Source organism: Momordica charantia (genome assembly GCF_013281855.1).
Source record: "Momordica charantia cultivar OHB3-1 chromosome 5 unlocalized genomic scaffold, Mcharantia_2.0 BLBB01000005.1, whole genome shotgun sequence".
NCBI classification, from domain to species: domain Eukaryota; kingdom Viridiplantae; phylum Streptophyta; class Magnoliopsida; order Cucurbitales; family Cucurbitaceae; genus Momordica; species Momordica charantia.
Window position 1 is genome coordinate 3986264 of NW_028275163.1, and position 25796 is coordinate 4012059.

The 25796-nt window shown below is 32.6% G+C and overlaps 2 protein-coding genes and 1 pseudogene across 2 annotated transcripts; 2 read left to right on the forward strand and 1 right to left on the reverse strand.

The window, feature by feature from the left end:
• Positions 1–601: 601 nt before the first annotated feature.
• Positions 602–1901, reverse strand: LOC111009328 (anthranilate synthase alpha subunit 2, chloroplastic-like). Its single transcript, XM_088123901.1, has 6 exons — positions 1853–1901; positions 1445–1629; positions 1162–1357; positions 934–1085; positions 782–873; positions 602–665 (listed from the first exon to the last, which is right to left on the reverse strand). The coding sequence occupies exons 1-6, from the start codon at positions 1899–1901 to the stop codon at positions 602–604; spliced, it is 738 nt and encodes a 245-aa protein (XP_087980027.1).
• A 2330-nt stretch (positions 1902–4231) lies between these two features.
• Positions 4232–5335, forward strand: LOC111009326 (bifunctional protein FolD 4, chloroplastic pseudogene; annotated as a pseudogene).
• A 16183-nt stretch (positions 5336–21518) lies between these two features.
• LOC111009405 (uncharacterized) lies at positions 21519–25469 on the forward strand. Its single transcript, XM_088123682.1, has 7 exons — positions 21519–21756; positions 21848–21965; positions 22204–22292; positions 22654–22700; positions 22825–22913; positions 23376–23509; positions 24181–25469. Exons 1-7 carry the CDS (start codon positions 21673–21675, stop codon positions 24886–24888), a joined length of 1269 nt encoding a protein of 422 aa, XP_087979808.1. The 5' UTR covers positions 21519–21672; the 3' UTR covers positions 24889–25469.
• Positions 25470–25796: the final 327 nt, after the last annotated feature.

Genomic DNA, 25796 nt, shown 5'->3' on the forward strand with positions numbered 1-25796 from the left:
ATGTTCGGACTCTCGCAAGTCCACAACTGGATTTTGCATTTTTCTAGGGGAGTCTCTTGTATCTTGGAAGGCTAAGAAGCAAACAACGGTATCTCGTTCTTCTGCTGAAGCCGAATACCGTGCTTTTGCAGCCACCACCAGTGAAATAGTATGGCTTACTCACCTTCTTAAAGATTTACAAGTTCCTTTCCAACCGCCGGCTCTTATGTTTTGTGATAATCAAGCTGCCATTCACATTGCCACACATCCTTCATTTCATGAGCGAACAAAGCACATAGAAATTGACTGTCATTTCGTTCGAGACAAAGTTGTTGACGGTCTTGTGAAGCTTATGCCTATTTGTTCGGATCTTCAGCTAGCCGATGTTTTTACAAAGGCTTTGTCTTGTAACTCCTTTTCACTTTTGTTATCCAAGATGGGTGTACTAAATATACATCTTCCATCTTGAGGGGGAGTATTAGGATTTAAGTTTACCAATGTATATTAACTTAATTCAGTTGTATTGTGTAACTTGGGTAACTGCTTGTACAGTGATCTATTCTATATATACTGCCACTTTGACATTAATAAAAATAAGCAAGTTTTATTTACTCTCATGATTTCAATATAAATCACTCCCGCTTGCAATCGCAGCACTATTTAAGTTGACAAAGTCTAGACTCAACCTTCAATAATTCCCAATTTGCTCAAATTAAAATCCATATTTAAATAATAATTAATCGTAATTCAAAATACTAATTAAATACTAAATACTCACCCTTTACTATCCTTAATTTCTTACGTTACTATATTCAAACGTCTCACTCCTTCTTCATAACCTTTCTCTGCCGACGGATACACATCAAGCCTCACCCAATGTATGATATACACTTTCTGTTTTTATTTTTTCCATCACGTCATGAATTTGAATTCAATATCATATAGCTACCTAACCTTTTCCATATGATCAAATACAACCACTTCCTGGTAGAGGTCTATATTAAAGTCAGGAATCCGTACGTCATCAAATGGTGTCCATGACGTTGGCAACTTTTTCCAATCTGGATATCGCATTGCATCATACGAAAAATAGCCTATCCATCCACCTACGCTTGCAATTATAATAATTACTTTATTTTGTCACTGAAATCATATATATTATATAAAAAAAGAAATGAATACCACAAAATGTATCTGGAAGTTGACCCACTGACTTAGGTTTCCATTGCTCTAACATTTTTATTGGAATGCTGAACGGATGAAACGCAAATTCTTCGTCTTTCAATACGTTATCCTTCATGGGATCCATGATTTTGACTTTGCCATTTTTTGCCCTTACATGTATACTTGGTTGAGCTCCCACCACACTATAACGACCCTGTAACGACAAAACAATTATTATTCTAATTAATTAGTTCATTCATAATTCATTAAAATAATATATAGTTTACTTATAATACTTAACTGAAGAAGATGAGTCGTCGGAGTTGGATTCAAGAATAACGCCTGGTTTCCAATTCTTTTTCCCCACCAAACATTGGAAAGCTGAGATTGGATCTAGCCAATTTGAAAAGAAGCATCGAGAAAGCGACACTAGATTTGCATCTTTTGATGCTTCAATGAACGATGCAGCTTCATCAACATTATCACCTAAACAAAATTAACACACAAAACCATATGAATCTCTCGAGATTATATATATAATTTAAAATTAATTCTTAGGTCGTCATTCCATTCTGTTTTATAAAAAAGCAAATAAAAAGTTTACCCAAACTTGCACCACAACATCTGAGTATTGGGAAGTTAGGGACACTCTTGAGTCGGATCGAAAAACTTTTTAAACTATAGAGATTGATTCGTTCATGAAACCCACCACTCATCAAAATCCTATTCTCACTCTGACAAAGCTTAACAGTCTCCATCGTCTATCACAAATATTCATACCTTTGGGAAAAAAAAATATTACTACTTTTTCAACAATAGTTTTGCGGTTATATATGAATGGCAATTGGAGAAAAACACTACTAATACGATAATATATATTTGTAAATATTTACAATCAATAAAAGATCTTAACATTTAAGAAAAATACTATATTTACATTAAGAAAAATAATAATTTCATCTATATTTGTATTCAAAATCTATTATATTCTTCTTACGGTTTTCTTTTCCATATTTATATTTAAGATCTATTAGATTATTTGTTAAGTTATAAGGTTTAAGTGTATAGGGTTTTTGAAAAAGTGTATAGGGTTTTTGCTTTCCGATTTTCTATTAAATTTTTTAGGGTTAAAAGTTCAAAGGTTTAGGTTTTCGGGATTTTCTTTACCATATTTATACAGACTAAATTCAAATTTTGAGTGGTTGAAATAATGTAAAAAGATTTCATTTCGATTTTGCAAGATTTGTTGCCTTAAATCTCTTGTTTTTCCATATAAAAATATTACTCCATGGTACCACTTTTTTTTTCGCATCTAATATATTTATATAAATATATTGGCTTATTATATCTAGACAAATTTGTATTAATAAAGTCAAAGAAACGCGTTGTTTTCATTCCATAGGATCCCACCGTTTTCCTCCCAATGAAATTAAATATTCCTCTTTCTTATTTCTAGAAAATTACATATATCAACGTGCGGATGTTACTCTTAATTAAACTAATAATAAATTTTAACTTATTTTTTACAGTAAAAAGCAATAATATTAATATTATTTTTGATAGGTACATTGCGAAATATCGTGTTTGAAAGTGTTGAATCAAAATCTTAAATCTTATATATTTATTTATGGGTATGAATATCTATATATACATAATTATAATATATCTATGTTTGAAATTTTCATATAATTAGATATTTAATGGCTTTGTTTGTTTCCAAATATATCCATGTATTTGTTTAATAGTCTTGTATAAGCAAATAGCGTCTCATTTGACTACGTTTGATATTCCACCATTTTTGTGGTGCCCAATGAGATTCACAGATTATCCCACTAAGCTTTCAATTGCTCCCCATCCCCCTGGTCTGATCAGCCTTGGTTGCTCCAACTCCTACAGATCATTTGTTCATCTTACCGACTACTCTCCACGATGTTCTAAAACTTTTATTTCTCCCTCCTCGCACTCCGGTTTGTGCGTCTCTATAGTATAGCTACGTTTAATTTATTTGTTTGTGAACAAATTGAGTGATTGATATGATATCTTTTTTTAAAAAAAACAAAATAAATTTAATTAGGTGTAATTTCAACTGCAAAAGTGAAGATGAAAGTGATGGATGGAGAATTAGTGGCGAAAGAAATGATGGAGGAGATCTGTGGTGAAGTATCTCGAATGAAGGATGCTATTGGTGTTGCTCCTGGTTTAGCCTTGATTCGAGTTGGAAATCTGGGAAGTTTTGAACTTTATGTCGCAAACGTAAAAAAGGCTTGCGAGTCTGTGGGTATTAATTTTTTTGAATCCAAATTTCCTATGCTCTCTGAGACAAGGTATACAAAAGATGACGTGGAAGCGAACGATTACATATCATGACACGTGCGCGACTGCATTTCAAGCTACAACCATAATCTCTCTGTTCATGGCATATGTGCTACATTACCTTCCCCTCTTTTAGAGTACGAAGCTGTACTGAGTAGTATTAGCCTCCACAAGGATGTAGATGCCTTTAACTCCATACACTATGCCCCTCGTGTATTGAGGAACATCAGAGGTACGTATTTTATTTTTAAACATGTGACTAGCTAGCTAAATCATTTTATTTAATTTATATGCTATATATCTAGCAGGTGTCCAGGCTTTTGCTCCATGCATGCCAAAAGGATGTATTAAATTATTGCATAAATATAGCATCGACATCAAAGGAAAGCTGTTGTCATTGGTCGCAGCTGCGAAATTGAAGCAAGGCGCGTTGCTTATTTGCTTCAGTTGTTCCATCCAACTCCAACTGACTACCTATCGTCGAATCAGCCTCTGTGGCCCCAACTCCTATGGATATGTTCATCTTAATGACTATTCTTCTCCACAGTGTTCTACAACCTCTATTTCTAGCTCTTGGAACTCTGGTTTGTCCATGTTTTAATTTTTGTTTAGGAACAAATTGAGAGTGATTAATATTTATTTAGTTTATTATTATTATTATTATGTTATTGTTGATTTGAGGTGATGTGATGACTTCAAGGACAGAAGCGAAGGTGAAAGTGATGGATGGAAAATGGGTGGCTAAACAACTGATGGAGGAGATTTGTGGTGAAGTATGGCGGCGGTGAAGGATGCTATTGGTGTTGCTCCTGGATTAGCCTTAATTCATGTTGGAAATGAGAGGGATTGTGAACTGTATGTCCGAAATGTAAAAAAGGGTTGCAAACTGGTGGGTATTAATTTTTTTGAAGCCAAATTCCCGATGATCTCTGAGACTAAAGCTATAGTTACAAAAGACGATAGGGAATTGCACTGTTATATAGAAGACCATGTTTGGAACTGTATATCAGAGTACAACAATAATGTTTCTGTTCATGGCATCTCTGCTACAATACCCTCACCTCACGAAGATCTAGTTTCGAGTAGTATTAGCGTTGAGAAGGATGTAGATGCGTTTAACACCATACACTACGCCCGCCCTGCACAGAGGAAGATCGGAGGTACGCATAGACATGATTAAAATCTCCAATTAACTAACCCGGCCGAAAGCTTAGAGTAGTCAAATTTAATCATTTAATTTATATCACATCTAACCACAGGCCGTATCATCCAGCCTTTTGCTCCATGCATGGCAAAGGGATGTATTGAATTATTGCATAGATATAATATCAGCATCAAAGGAAAGAGGGCTCTTTTGCTTGATAATTGCGAAATCTTAGGATGGCGCGTTGCTTATCTGTTTGAGTTGGAAGGGGCAACGGGAAGGGGCAACAGTGAGTGTGGTTGATCCGTTTCACTATTAATCTGAAGCGCTAGTACGACAAGTAGATATTGTGATCTCCCGTGTTAACCTAGAACCCAATTTTGTGAGAGATAATTGGTTCAAGTCTGGTGCAGTTGTCATTGATGCTGGTACTATGTTAGTAAAGGTGATTAATATTATAACTTTTCACATGCATAGTATCTACTATATATCAATTGATGCTTTGTTTGTTAATTATATTATATATGTTGAACTTGAACTATATGTAGTATATCTATATAGGATGCGACGACTCATTGTGGATCCCGAGTAAAAGGAGACGTGTGTTACAAAGAAGTGAGCAAAGTTGCTTCAGCCATTAGTCCTGTGCCCGGGGGAGTTGGTCCAGTCACAGTAGCAATGCTTCTTTCCAACACACTCACTGCAGCAAAGAGAATCCACAACTTTTACTCTTAATTAGCTTCTTTTTTTTTTCTTTCCTTTTTGACATTTTTTCTTTTATTGTTTTCTAAAATTTCAGAATTCACAGCATTCAAATATTTACTCTTATATTATATCTAATTTAATTAATTCTTCCATTCACTCTATATTTTTAATAGGTTCCATCAAAGGACTTATTACATACAAAATTAAAAATTTAATATAAATACCAGCTTAAAAAATTAGAAATTTATTAAACACAATATTTTTATTATTTCGTTTCGATGTTAATATTGTTAAAGTATCATTCAAGGTAAAGGTAGAAGTTTGAGGTAATTAATATAGTACAAAGAATTTTAGGGCATGAGCATCAAAAAGATTAGTCGCTATAATTTTATTGCTACAAACATAATAGAGATATTTTTTTTCAAATAATACTTATTTTCAAACTTATTTATAAAATAATGCTCGTTTGAAATATATTAAATGTATAATGTATTTGTTGAAATTTATTTTAAAAATAATGCTTTTAAAAAATAACTTAATGTAAAGTAAATAACACGAATCGGGCTCTGGCGAGGATAAATATGCTGCGTAAACGACTGGATTATATCGGAATTTGATTATTGTAATGGAATTGGGAAGGTAATATAAATCTCGAAAATGGTTTCTTTCAATATGAGTCCTATATTCGGATATTCCTTTTCCCCCAAATCTTTTCGAATTTTTTATCTGGATCGCGAAAAATGTGCAAATAAAAATTAACGCAAACGCAATTAAACTTTTCTAAACACCTAATTATATATATTTCAATAATAATACATATTTTTTTGAAATGAACAGGATTTTTTTAGATAATATTTTTATTTAAATTTATTTTTAAAATAATGCTGCATTAAATAGCATTAAAGAAAAAAATGATTCTTTTGAAACTTATTCAAAAAATAATGATTTTGAAATTATTCTCACACTAAGAGACGACCACACATGGCATTTTATTGACGTCACGTCTGATTTATTAAAAAAATCAAGACATGGTCGTCTCTAATAGAGGAGAATTTTTCTATAGTTTTGATTATCAACCTGAAGTCTCAAATCTAAGGCTCGAACTGCTGAAAAGAAGGAAAAAACTGCATCATCATCTGCTACACCACTAATTGGTATCCAAAATAAACATACTTTTTAATATAAAATATATAATAATATTTATTTCCCTCAAACAACCGACCGTGAAATGCGTTCTAACACATGGTAAAAAATCAGACGTGGTGCCAATAAAGCATCACGTACTTATGGTAGCCGACTACAAAAAATGGCATAGTGGGAGACTAATTTCAAAAGCATTATTTTTGGAATAAGTTTGAAAAGAAGCATTTTTTTTTTAATTTTATTTAATGCACCATGATTTAAAAAAAAAAAATCATCTATAACAAACTGCTAAACTAGCCCTACTGTATAAAACCTCGTATGATATCTTAATACAGTTGCAGAGGAATTAATGATGCATCTTTATTGTTACTATTTAATTAGGTAATCAATATTTTGAATTAAATTGCTATATAAAAATATGTGGACAAAATTAAAATAAATTAAAATATAGGGACCAAGACATTAAAATAAATTAAAATTATCTTACTTAGCAATTTTTGCCAATCTATTAGCAAAATAACATAGTTTTTGTCACAAATTATTTTATTGAATAGACTTTAGTAATGAATGATAGGTTAAAAATATATATATATATATATATATATATATATATATATATATGAAATAAATTTGCTATTTGCTAAAATTTGTGCCGAACAAAAAAAATCCCAAGAGTGAAATTTTCGTTGAGGTAACTAATGGAATGCTAAGAGTGGCATTGATAAGTCGAATATTTATTAATTTTATATTATTTTTAATTTAGGTGATATTTATTTTTATTTTTCTCCCCTTTCCATACTCATCCACGAATATGAGCGAAACGGTTTGTCAAATTGACTCTTCATTGATAAAATTAGTACAAAATTTGTCCTCCATTGTGGGGTGAGAGATGACCACAAATGGACCCCCAAATCTCTAATATTGAAGAAGGCTCTCCTTAAAGTAAATGTAAAAATCTCCCCATCAATTAGCAGAAGAAAAAGTAACAATACTCATTAAAAATAAAAAAAAAAAAAATCACAAAATTGTGAGTTATCCCAACAAAAAATCAGAAGAAGAAAAAAAGAGAAAATAATCAAATTTCATTCTTTAATAAATTATATATTACAATATCCTACTTAAAATATATATATACACACACATAGAGAGAGGAGATCTATCAGTACACCATCTGGTACGTATCTTTCGTAGTGAGAGAACCCCTCTGTTTTTAGTTGAGTTTCTGAAAAACACATAAACTCCGAGATTTTCGTAAAAGAAAAGAGGAACGAGTGTCAAGGGACCTGAGTGACTCGCCCTAATCAATAAGCGGGAGAGGGACGAAGAAACTCGATCGACTACGTTAGACGAGTAAGAGCCAGGGACGCACTCGACGAGCAGACGAGGGACAAGTGGTAGAAGCCGACAAAGAGTAGTTTGATAGTGACGGTTAAGTGAAATCAAGTCTATTAGAAGCTCCCTGACGATCCTGAACCTTCCAAAAGTGATGGGTATGTTTTTTTTGACACTCTCTTTCTTTGTTATGCCAACCTAAAAAGAGAGAGAGATACAGAGCTTAACTTGAAAACAAACAACTCTGCCTTGGCAGAGTTGCACAAATTTAAAATTACATTTAGAATCGATCACAAATTTATACATGCACTACCACATTAAAAAAATACAAAATTCTGCCAAAATGGGCTCAGCTGTAATGTTGGGAATTAATCGTCCTGTATAATTTCTCATTCCACAAAAAATATTCAAACACAACCACAATATGTAAATAGAAAGAAAAACTGTAAACACAAGATAAATGACACAACAGATTATACTTGTTCACCACTAAGGGCTACGTCCAGTCTTCCACTCAGAGATATGTGTAATTCACTAACAATTCTTTAAGGATTGGAATTCAAAGCTCTCCCCAAAATATTTCCTAGAGATTCCAACAAAAGCCCCCTAACTTCTAAGTATTTTAACACAATTAATACTTAGGAACATGAATGAAAAACTCACAAGAATTAAAGATACAATTACCTGATAATGTCAATCTTGATATGCTCCAAAGTCTCTGCCAAATACCCCGAGCCTTTACCTTGAAACTGCCACAAAATCCTCTAAAAAGATCTCAGAATCGAGTTAGAAAAAACCCTAAATCGAAAATTGCACTTATATAAACGTCGACACAATGTCATGGCGCTATCCAGAGTGCCATGGTGCTACGGAATGAGCGCAAACATGTGCGCCCCGTCTGGACAGTGCTGCCTCCTCAGCTTTTGTGGTCTGCAACGCTCAGCTTCCCTGTTTTTCATTCCGCTTCGATCCCGACGCGTCCTAGCTATCCTGACTCATCTCTAGCTCGTTTCGACGTCATTTTGGCTCCACCCATCCCAACAGGTAATTGACATATATCTCCAACCAAGAGTTTGTGAGTTCGATCTCTCACCCCACATGTTTGTACTAAAAATAATAATAATACGAAATTCATCATTCATAAAAGAAAATGGTTTATTTTGAGAGTTGAAGGACTAGGTAGTATTTATGTCCAAATCTCAAGAACCATATTGTATCTTATATATTCTTTTATGGGCATGAATATCTATATCTATATAATTATAATATCCTTCATGTTTGAATTTAAATCGAAATATAATTATATATTTATTGGCTTTGTTTGTTTCCAAATATATCCATGTATTTCTTTAATAGTTGTTGTATTTAGAAGAGTTAAAAGACATTATCATTTGACAAGTAGTAAATGAAATTAGTAAATGAAATGAATATTCATATACCTGGTTCAAGTCATCGATGAGATTCACAGATTATTCCACCCAACTCCAATTTGCTCTTTATAGTCGAATCAACCTTCATATAGCCCCAACTCCTATGAATTTGTTCATCTTACTGACTACTCTCCACGGTGTTCTACGACCTCTATTTCTAACTCTTGGAACACTGGTTTGCCCATGTTTTAACTTTTGTTTATGAACAAATTGAGATCAGTGATTAATATTTATTTAGTTTATTATTATTATATTATTGTTGATTTGAGGTGATCCGAAGGTGAAAGTGATGGATGGAAAATTGGTGGCTAAACAAATGATGGAGAGATTTGTGGTGAAGTATGGCGGATGAAGGATGCTATTAACACCATACACTACGACGTCCGTCCTGCACAGAGGAAGAGCAGAGGTACGCATAGTTTTAAACATGATTAAAATCTCCAATTAATTAACCCGGCCCAAAGCTTAGAGTAAAATTCTATCATTTCATTTTTATGATATCTAACTATAGGTTGTATCATGGTGGCTTTCGTTCCATGCATGGCGAAGGGATGTATTGAATTATTGCATAGATATAACATCAGCATCAAAGGAAAGAGGACTCTTTTGCTTGCTAATGGCAAAATCTTAGGATGTCGCGCTGCTTATTTGTTTGAGTTGGAAGGGGAACGGTGAGTGTGATTGATCTGTTTCACTATCAATCTAAAACGCTAGTACGAAAAGTAGTTATCTCACGTGTTAATCTAGAACCCAATTTTGTAAGAGGTAGTTGGTTCAAATCTGGTGCAGTTGTCATTGATGCTCGTATTACTTTAGTAGAGGCGATTAATATTGTAATTTTTCATAGGCATAGTATATACTGCATACCAATTAATGCTTTGTTTGTTAATTATATTATATATGTTGAACTTGAACTTGAACTATATGTAGTATATCTATGTAGGATGCAACGACTCGTTGTGGATTGCGAGTGAAAGGAGGTGTGTGTTAAGAAGAAGTGAGCAAAGTTGTTTCGGCCATTAGTCCTGTACCTGACGTAGTTGGTCCAGTCACGGTAGAAATATTTCTTTCCAACACACTAACTGTAGCAAAGAGAATCCACAACTTTTTACTTCACCTCTTTTTCTTTTCTTTTCTTCATTTATTGTTTTGTAAAATTTAAAATTCACAATTTCAAATATTATAATTATAATATTCATTATCTCTTCATTACTAATGTTACCTACTTAGGTTAACTCGTCAATATTTTTTTTCACTTATTATAAGGTGGTTCTCGTTCACATCTATAATCTATAATATATTTCAAAAAGTAGAAATTATGAAAACTCATTTTTCGATTATTTTTTCCATTCTTTAATTTCTAGATTACAAGTTATGCCCAATAACCAATCAATTAATTAAATCTTAAATCATATCTCTTTAATTAGTTAACAATTTATTAATAATTTATCCTATGATAAACTTAAAATAGTATTTTCAAATAAAGTAAAATTCTAAGTTTAGCTATGTCATTTATTATTTATTAGATTAAATTCCAATAGAAAATTTGAATATCATCCTATGATAAAATAATTATTTTGAAATATTATTTTACATAATCAGAAATGAAAATTATATATATAACAAAATTAACAAAATATATTATTAAGAATGAAAATATAATAATATTTAATATTTTAAATTTGAGATATTAATAATTAGTTTAAAATTTCCTATACTCAAAGAAAACAGATGAGCATTATATAAATGACAAAAATGAGTGGTGCAGATTGAAATTTTGAAAAGCGTTTTTTTTTTATCCTTTTTAAAAGTGACAGTTGGCTTTCTTAATTTGATAGGATGAGAGTACTATTGGGCTAGGCCCACATATTCTACTTCTAAAGTCTGGGTTTTACAAAGCAGCCCAGCAAAAGATTATGTTGTCCCGTGCTTATATAGGGTCCAGGCCCACAGTTATGGGCTTCTGTTACTGGGTTTTCATTGGGCTCGAAGTCAGGGAAGCCCACGTGATCACGGCGCACATCTAAAGCTTGTTTAAAGAGGAAGGGTTACACGTCAACTGTCCAGAAATAATTTTATTTCCTCTTTCCTTCTTTTTTCTTTTTTGTTTCCTTTTTTTGGTTCTGCACAAACTTTAGGAAATAGCAAACTTATTTCATAATTTAATTTTGTAAATATATCATTCATTAATTACTAAAGTCTATTCAATAAAATATTGAAGATTATTTTATTAAATATTTGATTATATTCAATAAAATAATTTATGACAAAAACTATGTTAGCTTGTTGATAGAACTTAGAAGGCAAAATTTGCTAATTAAGATAGTTTTTTTTTCTAACATTTGGAATCACACTCTACTCTTTTTAATGTTTTGATCCCTATATTCTAATTATGTCCACACATTTTTATACAGTAATGTAATTCAAAATATTGATTACCTCATTAAATGGTAACAATAAAGTTGATGCAACATCACATAAAAAATGATGCATCATTAATTCATCTAGGGCTGGCCAAAGCAAGCGAACATAGTTCAGAAGTAATTGACATATATCTCTAACCAAAATATTGTGAGTTCGATCCCCTACCCCACATATTGTACTAAGAAAAAATCCTCGACATGCAGTTGCATTAACAAGTTTTAGACACTATTGCATCACTAGCTTAACCATTTGTTATACATTTCGAAGAAATGTTTATTATTATTGAAATAAGTATCAAATTCTAAAATGCAATAAATAACAAATTTTCAATATAATATTCATGTGCATCTTGTTTAATAATTTAACCAAAGGCTAATTTATAGAGAAATTTGTTGGGATTTAATATACTTACAATCTATTTCACATTGTAATGATATATTCTAAAAACCCAAATCATATATTTTGAGCATCCATAGAAAATAAAAACAAATAAGAAGCAGAAGAAGAAGAAGAATAATTAGAAACATTTTGAAAGAGAGGGCTTTAATGGGGTGTGGAGAATGATTCGAGCAAAGGAAAAAAACAAAGCATTTGAAAACAAAGAATGAGAAGGGAGAGGAGGGTTTAGGGCAGGGTGTCTTAATGGGGGAGAAGCTTAAAGACACTGCCCTCTGAAACTGAAGACTTTTAAGGACACTTGCAATCTCACACTGCCTTTATGGGTTTTGGACTTTAGGGTTCATATCATAGCCACCAAAATTATTATATCTTCTGATCTCTTTATCAAAGTTTCTGTGGAGATAGATTTTCCCCTTCTTTCTTTTTATCTTCTGATTTCAAAGTAACTTCAGGTGAACAGACAAAAAATTGATTCAGATGAATCTGACCTCTCTGTTTGTTTGTAATTATTATTTATCTTGAGGAGTACTTCTTTTTACATGTAGAATCTTTGAATTTGAATTTCAATTTCTCAGAGTTATGAAACATTTCACAAAACTAATAGAATCGAGTTTTGTTTGATCAAGAAATTGACCAACTCTGCGAAGTTCGGACTTTGGATGAGGCTGATGAACGAAGGAACCTGCACATATAGAGTAAATTGCTTAGATGCTCAAGTCGGTCCAATCTATACTCAGTGTGAAGATAGTTTGGTGTACTTGAGTAGTCAGACGGGACTCTTTATTTATATAGGTTGACTTTCGGACAACAGTTGAGGAGTGGCTATAACAGTCCTGCAAATTAATCATAGATCCTTGTCAGAGGAAGAGTGGTTGGTTTGTGAAAAACAACGTAATAATCATCTGCTCGTCCCTTACTTGATCTTCGTTGGTTGATCCGACCTTTAGGAAGTCACAAACGACCAATGGAATTAACGCCGGCTCGACCTGTAAGAAATTTTGAGCGATTTAGTTTATCTTCATGGATTTAGCCTTCCGACTGTGTCATTAATGATGATCATTAGGAGTTTTTTGACCTATAAAATGTTGACACGTGGCTGATAAAAAATCACCTCCAACACGAGTCATTTTAATAATTCTTATACTATCCACATCGATGCCAATTTTATCTATGCGGCATAATTTCGATACCATGTTTAAATTTATTAATCTAAACGGTCACTATCATTATTGGGTATTTTTCTACTTCAACAATTATAAGGTTGGAGAATTAAATCATCGACATCTGAGATAATAATAAGTATCTTATCCATTTAATTATGTTCATATTGACATTAATAGATGAAGTTAAATGTAATAGAAAACTTGCACGATTTAGACTAAAACAACATAAAGATTATAATTAATTGAAAGTTATGTTGGAGTAAAAGTATAGGGATAAAATTGACAACCAAATGTAAAGAAAATGAGAGGTATAATTTTGTGGATTTTATTTGTAAATGGCAATGAATAATATATAAAAGGTAAAACTAGCCCTAATCAAATCAATGAGTTGTAAGGTTATAACATGTAGGCACATAGTTTTCAATGTACAATTTTCTTTGTTGATTCAAAAGTTGACATATGTCATAAAGGAAAAAAGGAAAAAAAAAAAAACAAAACAAAACAAAGCAAAGGGAAGTTAAAGGTGAATAAGGAATGAATATTTTGGTATAATTGTGAAATCAATAGCTTTTTACTTGAAATGACATTGATTGATTCAACTACAAGGATTTATTTTAAAATCTTTATTTTTAAAATAAGGAGAAAAAAATATGTGGGTTATTCAAAGAATAAAGTTGGTCACATAAAATTACCCAACATAACATAACACACATGTAATTTTCTACCTTTAAAATCCTGTTTTTAGTGAGTTCTTTTGAGAGTACTAAAAATAAAATGTTATATAAAGTTTTGAAGTACTCTAAAATAATATTATAATCTTTTAAAAATTATTATAATATCTAACTATAGTGAAACTTTATATGTGTTATATTCCATTTTAGAAAACCTTTCATGGTAAATAAAGCTTCATCTCTCTTCAACTCACAACTTCATTACAAAACTTAAATCCTTATTTTAATTTAGTTAAAAAAATATATTCATATATAGAAAATCGATAGCCTACAAACTTTGGAGTACACCTAACCCTATTAACTTACCTGATAAGAATGAGTTGTCACTATACCAAATAGAACTAAATTCATTAACATTATATTGTTACTTTTTTAAAATTTATTAACGGTCAACTCAAATACAGCTCAATCAATAATATATATTTATTATCATCTCAAAAAATCAATAGGCTCTTCTCCCTGTAATATAATATAAAACACCATAAGACACGATTATATATTCAACCAAAATTCCAACCTACACCGAACCATCCAATCATTCATAACAATACATGTTGTGTAAGCCAGAGACCGAGCAACTCCTAAATCTCCTTCACAAATGTTTTGAAAACAATCTCTCTATTGAAGATGCAAACAAAGACTATATATACAAAACACCCTTTTGAGATAAAAAAAAAAAAAAATGAATGAGAATGGGGAAGAAAAAAAGAAACACGAGTGTACAAAAACAGCTTGTAAATGGCAAAAGAAATTAGAAGGAATAGAAGAAAGAGTTTGGTCTTCAATGGCGGCCCACAAAACAGAAATTAAAACCAGCTGCCATGGCCCCTCTCTCCCCCACATTTACACCATTATTCAATCATTTCAACTTTTTCTTCTTCTTCTGTTTCCTGTGGATCAAATTTTACTTTCTTTTTTTTTTTCTTCTTCAACGGTTACTCAAAGTCCGATGCTATTTTTCAACATTTTCGACACTTGTCTGTTTCTTCCCTTTTCTTTTAATTTTTAATTTTATTTTTTGAACTGATCTTTTTTCTGCAAACCTTAAAGGAACCTATTCATTACTTCTTCAGTCGCCCTTTTATCTCTCTTTGCTTTTGGTTGGCTGTTCGCTGATTAGGTCGGAGGGAAATGGGAAAAAGCTTCATAGATCATAATATATATAGATATTTCCATTTATAAACCGTTGAGAGTTTTTCATTATTGCTATATTGAGCTTTTTTTTTTCCTTTTCTTTTTGGTTTTGGAGGGTTTGGTTGATGATTGTGTATTTCAAATTTGGTCGAGTTGTATGTGAGTAAATGAGTGGGAAATGAAGGGGTAATTGAGGATCTTTTCCATTTTCAATTTCGTTTTTTATTTCTTGTTTTAACTATTTCTATTTTTCGTTTTTTTTCAGTGTTTACACAATTGTGTAGAAATCTTGAAAACAATAAAATCTACTTTCTTGTTCCAGTTTTATAATGTTTTTCATAACATAAATTAAAATATTCTTTTATTATTCTTGACATATAAAATACATAATAAATATTAAAAGTAAATATAGGATAAATTTTCTGAATATTTGATTTAGAAAATTAAATTTCATATAAAAAAAATTTTATATATATATTTATGTGTACATGTAGGACCTTCATATACTAAATAAATATGGTACAAATTTAGATCTATAATTTATATATTGACATTTAGGTTAGATCACGATGGTAACAGATTATTTAGATTTTATTTAAAACATTTTAAAGGTAACAATCGTTGTTAGTTTTTTTAATCAAGCTTTAATTTAATTAGGGTGATGATGATATATGATTTTTTTAAACCTCTGAACAACAAAGGGGGTTGTTTTAATTTGTAGTTAACCCTACCACTACTGATGTACAATGATTGATCTTCTTTACCTTTAAACCCTAATCAATAGTGGCTTAATTACTTTATTAATTAGGGTTAAATAATTAACTTTTAAAGTAATCAAAGTTTATATGGAATAAAGAATGAGTAGGACAAAAAGTGATTTGAAGTGACACAAAGTTGCATGATAGCACAGCAAATGGTTCAACATTTTATTTCATATTCTTATCAATAGTACAAGATTACAATTAGGTATAGAAGCTAGCTAGCTAGCAACTTTGTCCTTCAATTTTATGTATTTTTATTTGATAATGAAAATAGAGGCATTTGTTAATTTTAAAAATACTTTTTAAAAAGTATTTTTCGACATATTAAAAAAAACAATAAATGAACCCAATTTAAGAGGGAATTGACTCACGAGTTCAATCAAACTTGGCTTAGGTTTGTAGATGACAAAGTTTATCTTTGAATTATAATAAAGAATAACTAAAAAAAATACTTTTAAATATATGTTAGATTATCAAATATTCATGGGTTTAGTTCTCTTATTTTTTGAATATGAGATCCTTCACCCTCTCAAAATCGTGCCTCTTTTCGGTTCACCAATCTTGGTCGGATCCCATTTTGATCATGAGGTTTTATATCAAAATTAATTGACAATGAGAATAGTAGCTCACTTACATTACAAACTTTGGTCCCTTATCTTTTCAATATGAGATCCTTAACATATATATCTATAAATTTACTCTAACCCAACAGTTTAAGATTTTAGATTCATTGATCGTTTAATTATGTTTAAATGGAATTAGAGCGAGAGATTTTTTGTTCGAATCCTTTGAGTCGATATTTCCTCCCAATTCATGTGCTTAACAAAATTTTCTAAGTTTATGCATGATCCCTAAGTTTTAGCAAACTAACTCATTATATTAAATGTAGGCTTTATTTCACAAACCCAATTCATGAAATCAAACTATTACATATATATATATATATAGAGGCATGCCTATGTTATATATAAATATACATTTGATATATATATATATATATATATATGCCTTTTTTCTTTCCTATGAAGAGAAATTAAATATATTATTACCTTTAACAGGCATTGCTAGAGGCTATAAGAGTTGCAATCCAAATTTTAGTGACAAAGAAACTAGACCAAATAGGCCCTACACATCAACCAAATTGGAAACCAAATATCTCATTTTATAATGGAAATTCTGCCACCCTTTTCAACTTCAAGTGGGTTCTCATTAGAGAGAGAGTAAAGCCAGAGAGGAAGGCAATATGTGGATTTGAATATTATAATGCAAAAAAAAAACTATCATTTATAGTATGGTCTATATGTTGTGTAGTGGGTGACCCAAACAAATGATCAGATACAGAGAGAGAGAGAGAGAGAGAAAAGGAGGGTTTTGTTTCAAAATTTGAAATCTCTCTCCCAAGTTGAAAAAGAAAGGGAAAAAAAAGAGAGAGATTCAAAGGGTAGGTAGAGGATTCAACTTTATACATCACAGTCATTGTCCACGTGGTAGCTCATCCTTCAACCAATCGTCACCCACCTGTATGTATAGCCAAAATAGTATATTTATTATTATTTAAAAAAATACTTAATTAAGTCTTGATTAATGATATTTATCTCTATACCACAGCTCCAAATTAAAAAAAAAAATTTATCTGCTTTTATAATTTTTTTAGTTATCAAACATTAATAGTTGTGAGCACAAGAATATATCATTACCAACCAGTCATTATTAATAATGGTTTGTAATAGACATGGATTACTCCTCTCATTACCAAAAGTAGCAATGATCTAGAAGGGATATGTTAAGAATTTCACATTGAAAAGAGATGAAACTTAATCATAATTTATAATAGACGTGGGCTACTATTTTTATTGTCAATTAGTTTTGGAATGGAATCCGTATTTCTAGAAAGTTAAAAAAATAAACAGAAAAATGAATATAATTGTATTTGATATGGGAGAATCATGAGATGCACAAAGAAATAAAATTAGCAAAAAATATAAATATAAAAATAAATAAATAAAAGAAGTCAAAGGTAAAGAAGGAGAGAATCTGTGATATGTGCCCAAATTTGAAAGAAGACAAAGGGAAGGCTATTTTACACTAGGAAACAGCTTTTATTCATTAGTTTAATTATCACGATAAAGTTACCTCCATACTTCTCAGCTTTGGAAAACGCCTAAAACTAAAACTATTCAATACGTCGCTATAATCTAATTGTTTCTATTTCCTACAAAAATAATAATTTTTATAATTTGTTATTTTTACTTTTACTTTATTTTTTGAAATAATCATTGAATATAACACAAGGGAGATTCAAATATATATAACTTTTAACTACGGATTTGTTATAACTTTTCAATTATAACTGTAATATGAAATATTTAGAAATATAACTTTTCACTCGTGATAACTTTATCTTATTTAAAATGATTAATTGTTCGATTTTTTTTACAATAATTGTGGGGAAGGGAGGACATCGAACCTCCAACCTTGAACAACGCAGTAAGCTCATGTTGACGACCAAAATGATTAATTGTTTGATTGAAAATAGATTTGTTAAAAATGTTATAATAATAACAATTAATAACCTTGATCAATAACATTCACGCGTCATTATCTTTTTTAATTTTTCATGAACACTGATTAATGATTTTGGAAACTCTTAAAAGAGGAATTAAGAGAGAAAATTAAAAACAATACAAATGTACGTAGGAAATCGAAAACAATACAAATGAAAACAAGAACAAGATTATGTAGATAAATCCCAAAGGGAGGAAAATGGATTGGAAAAAAAAAATCAACCAATCGTTAGTTAATCTGAGTATAACTTGTATTATATTTTTAACAAATAAGTTAAAAACTCGAATTTTTCACTCTCACGTGTAATTGGAAAAAAAATATTGATAAAAGTACAGTGACACGTGGAGGACGTTGAGGAGATAATGGAGGATTGACACGTGTAGAAATTTAAGGTCACCGCCGTGACGATGACGGAGTTAGGGACAGCTTTTTTTAACACGAGATTGGACGACAATTATCAAGGCTTTGACTTCGTGGATTTATGTGTTTCTCTAAATTCCAATTACCCAAGACTCGAACCGTCGTCGTTTCTTAAAATTACTAGTACCAAAAAACACCTTGTTGGGATATTTTATTAACTTCAATTCTTTTTATTAATTATTCAATAGATTTTCTGTCCCTTGCATATTGGAATCAGTAAATAGGGGGGAAATGAGAGGAATAATTATCGAAACTGTAGTTCAAAAATTAAAATTTTATTTGAAAAGTTTACCGTTAAAATTAAATAAAAGCTGTTAGATACTTTTAAATTTTTTTTTTTTTTTTGCGAAATAAGGCTAATATATGGTCTAGTTTGTAATGTCTGAGGGGGGTTTTTTTTTCACGCTTCACTTATTAACGTGTAGAAAATTTCAAATTAACTTCTCATATCTTATTAACTTTTAACTATATTGTTAGTAGATATTAAATTGACCGACAATAAATTTATATAATACTTAGTTATTAGTAAAAATTTACAGAAGTATCTAATAGAATAAAAAAAAAATCTAATTTCTCCTCCAATTCTTTGAAGAGTTCGTAAACTCCACAAATAAAATTAATCTCTAAGTATCGTATGATGTTGTTTACCTGAATAATATAGTTCAACTGGTTAAGACACCTATCTCCGATCAAAGATCGTAAGTTCGAATCCCCATCTCAAATGTTGTACTTAAAAAAATTACCATATCATGTTAGCATTTTTCTTTCTTTTCTTTTTTTTTTTTTGAATAAAATGAGATAAAAGATAGATTAAATAAAGTCTTTGTGGACTAATTAAGTCCATTGGGGTAATTACCAACTAATGTTAACATTTGATATAAAAACTAATATGAGCATAGCTTAGTAGATATAATATCTATTACCATTCTAAAGATAATAGTTTGATTCCCAGCCCACAATAATTGAACTAAAAAAATCACTAACATAAAGGATATAACCGGAAAAGAAAAAATAAAAAACATGAGGTATTAAAGAAACTTTCTAAACAGTAAAACTAAATTAAAAAACCACGAAAGAAATACATATTTAGCCAAATAAAACCATATATTTTAGGAATATAAGAAATACTTTGACTCGGATTGACAATAAGATTGGTAAAAAAAACAATGAAACAACTATCCCATTATCAAGTTATGAATAGTATAAAAGACATAATATTAATTCTGTTAGGAGTGGTAGTGAATTCGGTTTGACAACAAAATTAACATAAATTGAAGAAACTAATTAAAAAATTAAAATTAAATCGCTCCTAATTAAGCTTATTCAATCAAATCAGACGTTACCTCTAACGAAATGAAAGAAAGAGCCAAAAAGGAAAATTAGAAAATTAAAGAAATAATCCAGCGTGGAAGAAGGCGAGGGGAAAAATACAGTGGAGTGCGGCGCAGCAGAAGTGGGAGAGGACGAAAGAAAATCAATGGCAATCAAGCACCCGAAAGCGCTGTATCAGTACGTGTGTGGAACGGATGGTACGTGTGATTATCCCGCGATATCCGTTCAGGTTCACGGGTTTTACCCGGCCCATCACCACTCATTCCTCCATCCTTTAGTCCACCTTGCTATCATTGCCAACAATCCCCATTCTTTCAAACAATCAATTTTAATTACCAACTCATTTTTTACTTTTACTTTCCTCTCCCTTAAATTACATCTCTTGCCCTTGTTTCCATCTTGATGTAACTGATATTGAAGTATATCACTTATAATTATTAACGTTAATATTAGATAAGTTGCTGACCAAGTTTGTGAAGTTCAATTTGGACGGATATTAATTTGATTAGTGAACTAAGATGGCAAGTAAGCAATTTAGTATGCAGCTGAGCTAAATCCGAGGGAGAATATAGTTTTGCATACTTGAAAGTGAGACGAGTGTATTTATTTATCAGTGAAGTTTCCGACAGGGCGTCCGACAAGGTTCCAACGACTATTTCGCGTCTTAGAAATCGATCATAACGTGTGTTGTTGTGGAATACGTCAGAGATCCATTCCTCACGGAGTATCCTCTTATCGACTCGACTAGCAATGTAGGCGGCAGATGTGAAGGATGTTAGTTCGGCTCTTGGGTTATATTTCGAGCGATCGAGCTACTAGTTAGGTTGGCTTAGTTGGATGTAATATTAAAAAAAAAATCACTTGTATTTAAGATGGAAACAATAAAGGATGTTAATTTGGGTATCTACTGTCTCGTTCCCATTGGCCTACTCACACAGTCTACTCGCCATTTTTTGCTCCCTCCTTCCTAATTACCATGCAAGCTGTACATGGAAATAACCCATAAAAACCGAGGGCAAAACCGGCAAACCAAGTCCGTACTTCCATTTCCAACCCATTAATGGGAACCGAAAAAAGAAAAAAGGGAATTAATTAAAAAGCCCCCCCTCCTCTGAGTGGGTGCAGTGAGGTGAGAGATACAAATTGTGTGTAGATAGCCAAAAAATATTCCCCACAAACCGGCAGTTGACGGCGTCCCCGCCGACTACGTTTTCCGTCGCCAAAATCCCTGTCGGACCAACAATATCATTCTCACCAACCCATTGACCAACATGACTGTTGCCGTTATTTTTTTTCTCTTTCCCTTTTTCAAAAGCCCCTCCCTTTATAACGGCGTTATTCCTCCATCGTTTGTTATAAATATATAGCCTTCCAAATCTCCCCACATCTTGTTTATTCAAACACTCCTCTCTCCTCCCTTTCTCTCTCCCTCTCTCTAAACGATCAATTTCTTTTTCTTTTTAAATTGCGTGAAGCAGAAGTTTGGTATTATCAGAAGGAGTGTTTTTTCTCGAAGATCAGTTGCTTAGGAAAATGGGGAAGAATGATCACAGAGACGAGAGAGTTCAAGCCGTTCTTCGACTTCTCAGCAAACAAGCCCCACTCACAACCAAACAGGTCCGTCAAAAATCCGTCTTCAAACTAAGTTTGAATCAGTTTGATAACCATTCCGTTTAATTTTTTTTTTTATTCTTTTTGGTTCGTGTAGGAGAAGTTTTGTAATACTGCTTGTGTGGAGAGGTTTCTGAAGGCTAAAGGAGAGAATGTGAAGAAGGCAGTGAAGAGCTTGAGGGCTTGCCTTTCTTGGAGGGATAGCATTGGCATTGGTACTTTTAGTTTTTTTTTTTTCTTTTATTTTAAATTTGAGAATCTTGCTTTTTTTTTCTTTTTATTGGGATATATAAACGTTTTAAAGTAGGCTCACGATCTTACCTAGTAATGATTAAAGTCACTTACGTGATTCCATTCCTTTCAAAACGACATTAAAAAAAACCAAAAATTTTTTTGGCCAAAGAATCTCCGGTTTATTCGTCTCTTTTATTTTGAATATTCTCTCTCTCGCAGATCATCTGATCGCCGATGAGTTCTCCGCCGAGCTCGCCGATGGCGTCGCTTATGTTGCCGGCCACGACGAAGAATTACGACCCGTTCTGGTATTTAACGTCAACCTACATTAATTAGATATAGATACATAGTCAAATATTTATAGTTTATAATTTTTTATATTATACAAAATCTTCACTCATTTTGAATGTATGAACGAATTTTAAATACTATATTTTGAATTTGCTTACACCAAGTCATAGGAACATACGGATTTTAAACTGAATTATTATTAAGAGGAAACTAAAGTAAACTACATTTGAATGGCGTTGTCCTCTAGTACGTAGAAATTTAAATTTATAACCTTTTAGTCTATTTTTTCTTTGAATTAAAATGATCTTCTTATCAATCGCATTGTTTTTCGCTCTCTAGGAAAGAGAGTGATAGTTTTTGTGTACTTTTTTGTGGCAGATTTTCCGGATTAAGCAGGATTATCCCAAGTTCCATTCGCAGAAACTGTGAGTAAATCAAACCCCAGAACGACAAAACAAGAAAATCTCCACCACAGAGAACAAAAATGATTACATTTACAGAAATCTCATTATTATTTTCCCTTTTTTTTTTTTTTAAATCTCATTATAGGTTCATTCGTCTGCTTGTGTTCACGCTGGAAGTGGCCATCGGGACCATGCCGAAGAACACCAACCAAATGATCATCCTTTTCGACGCAAGTAAGTAAAAACTCTGAATCTTAAATTCCACACCATTTGCAAAAAGGAAAAAACTTAGGAAAAAAAAAGCAAAAACAAAAGTAATAAAATGAGAGAGATTGAAAATAAAGCCATATTGTGGGAGTGGCGGCAGAGTCTGAGGCGGTCTCAGAAACTGTCCGGTGTGGCACGGCGGTGTCGCTGTCAAGAGCCACCACTTTTAGGACCGGAGGGAACCCAGGGGCAATATCGGGAATTGAAGTGTCTCCATCCATTCTCTCGTAGAATTGGTCAATTCCAGCAGTACTTTACTCGGAGATTGAGCAGAAGTCCCCAGAATTCGACTTTTGCTCAGACTTTAAGAAAAGAAATTATTAATATTAATTAGTGGGGAGTATTTGGAATTAAAATCTTTTTTGGGGTGTAAAAAAGAAAATGATTGGGGCAATGGAGTAAATATGTGAAAGCGTGGGAAAAATGCAGGCTTTTTCAGGTCGGCTTCGGCTTTTATGAACTTATTTCTGGCGATGCTGAAGATCGTGGCCGATTTCTATCCTGGCCTCCTCCATTCCGCCTTCGTTATAGATCCACCGTCTCTCTTCTCATATCTTTGGAAGGTATTTTTATTTTTTAATTTTGTTTATTTCTTTGATTAATGTAGAATAATTAAGGAAATATTGACTGCACTGCATATGTTTACGTTTGAGCACTTTATTTAAAATATTTTGTCTTTTGCTTTTTGTAGAGTCGATCGTCTATTGTGCTCTTTTTTTTTTTTTTTTTTGTATGCAGCCTTCTTTTTTCTTCGTATTGTGGGCCATAATTGCCTCAATAGTCAATTTTTGTTCCTAACTTGGGATAAAATATTCCATGTCAATGATTTATTATTAAAAAATATTTCAAACTCTTACTTTAGCTTTTAGAGTTTCACGCTCATTTCATTTATTTTTTCAATTTTATTCTCATGTTTAAATATTATTTTTAGTTTTTATATTTTCATTTTAATCGAAATGTTTGTCTTGATTCTCATACTCTTAGAAAATAGCTATTTTTTATGTTATTTGTGTTCTGGTATTGAATTAACTTCTGACCTGCCCATACGTGAAGTTGGTATTCTTTCTTAGGGTTATATATGTATTAATTTCATATAAGAAGTAATAAGATAGGATTTAAACGTTAACAAATTTGAGATAATGTATTTTCTTTTCTTTGAAAAAATAAATTTTTATGTTGATGGGATTATTGGATCTGGTGTTTTCGTACCCATGTTTAAATGATGGAACTGCAGGGCGTTCGACCGTTCGTTGAGCTATCAACGGTGACGATGGTGGTGTCGTCTCTAGATTTTGAAGATTCGTTGGACTTCAACGACTTTGCAGCCTATCCGCGAGCCGCGTCCCTCCGATTCGATCAATCTTCGATTGAACCAACGGCCAAGATCGGCTCATCCGCATCGTCCCGCTTCTCCTTCACCGTATCCCACCATTTCGACTCTCTGAAGCCGTGGTATCTCAGCCTAACCGACACGTCAGCTTCAAAAGTGGGGCCCACCAGTCCCTGTCCACTGGGGCCGGCGCTGATCTCCCCACTTAACGCCCGTTCGCTGTCGTTCGCATCGCCGGCTGCGAGAACGCCACGTGGCGGAATCAACGACGGAAGTTACAGCTCGAGGCTGACGAGGAAAAGCTTGTTTCCATCGACGCCGTTGCCGCCGAAAGCCGCCGCCATGGCCGGCGGCGGGGGCGGAAAAGTCAACCACCCGCGGACCCCACGGCCGTCGTTCCTGCAATCGCCGGCGGTGTTCTTCCGGAAGGAGTTCCACGTCAGCAGAACGGAGAAGAGCCGGGAAGCGTTCCGGCCGCTGTTGAAATTCTACCGAAGACCGTACGATGAGATGATCTACAGGTCAAAGATGAGGCCCCCACTTGGCGGACTGATCTCCATCGTCGCTCCCCACCTCAGACGCCGACACGTGTCAATGTCTCAACGGTTCTGATTTAGTACAAAAAAGAAGACTTCTTCCTACACATTTGTCCCTACAACAAGATACGAAAATTTTAACATTAATCAATCAATCAATCGACCAAAAAAAGGTCCACAATGGACTGTATTCTCAAATCCCACTACGAATAATTGACGAGTTGGTGTGTTGGTAACTCAGTCCGAGTCGCGACGCGAGTTGGGAGTTGATGTTTGGGTGGACCAAGAAAGAAAAAGCTTCGAGTTTGAGGAGAAGACGACAACGTGCTAGACGGGGTGTGAAACGCTGTGCAAATTGTCCATTTTTTTTTAAGTTGGTGGATCTTTTACAAAGTCTACGTTTTTGGGTTTTGGAACCCAAAAAAAAAAAAAAAGAAAAGAAAAACCATGCATTGGAAATGGGTAGCGTGGTCGAGCCGGTGAAATCAAATGTCAAGATCGTTGAAAAGAGGAGAAAAAAAAAGACCCATTTCCAATCCAAAGTCTAACTATGTATATTATATACATTTTTTCATATCTGTTAATTTCATGAAAATGCAAGACTTTATTGGATATTATCTACTTATTTATATGACTTCATGGATTCGATTCGAAAGATATCGTATGAACTAAATTGTTGTCGTTATGCATATTCTAAGATATACTAAGTTGGGTATCATTTTTACACAAATGGGTTTTTGCTCAATAAGAGAGTCGCCAAGATTAAAACAGAGAGTTGAATTTTTTGCAAGTAAAATTCATAGAAAACAAAAGAAGTAGATGAGGAATACATGGAACGATGAGAGAGCAAAAGAAAGTGGGTAGGATTGGGAATATGTGTCGGGTTTTGTTTTGCCAAGTTGAGAGTTTGAGACCGAGAGAAAAGTCAAAATGGAGGTTCTGAATTTAAGAGAAAAAAAAAAGGTAGGAGTTTTAGGTTGAGGC

Bases quoted from the DNA above. Each gene is read 5' to 3' on its own strand.
- LOC111009405 (XM_088123682.1), top strand. From the start codon at position 21,673: ATGGGGAAGAATGATCACAGAGACGAGAGAGTTCAAGCCGTTCTTCGA. The intron at 21,966-22,203 runs GTACTTTTAGTT...TCTCTCTCGCAG, and splicing joins GAGGGATAGCATTGGCATTG to ATCATCTGATCGCCGATGAG. The intron at 22,701-22,824 runs GTGAGTAAATCA...ATCTCATTATAG, and splicing joins AAGTTCCATTCGCAGAAACT to GTTCATTCGTCTGCTTGTGT.
- LOC111009328 (XM_088123901.1), bottom strand. From the start codon at position 1,901: ATGGAGACTGTTAAGCTTTGTCAGAGTGAGAATAGGATTTTGATGAGT. The intron at 1,630-1,852 runs GTGGGTTTCATG...AATTTTGTTTAG, and splicing joins GAATAGGATTTTGATGAGTG to GTGATAATGTTGATGAAGCT. The intron at 874-933 runs GTTAGGTAGCTA...AAATAAAAACAG, and splicing joins TATTTGATCATATGGAAAAG to AAAGTGTATATCATACATTG.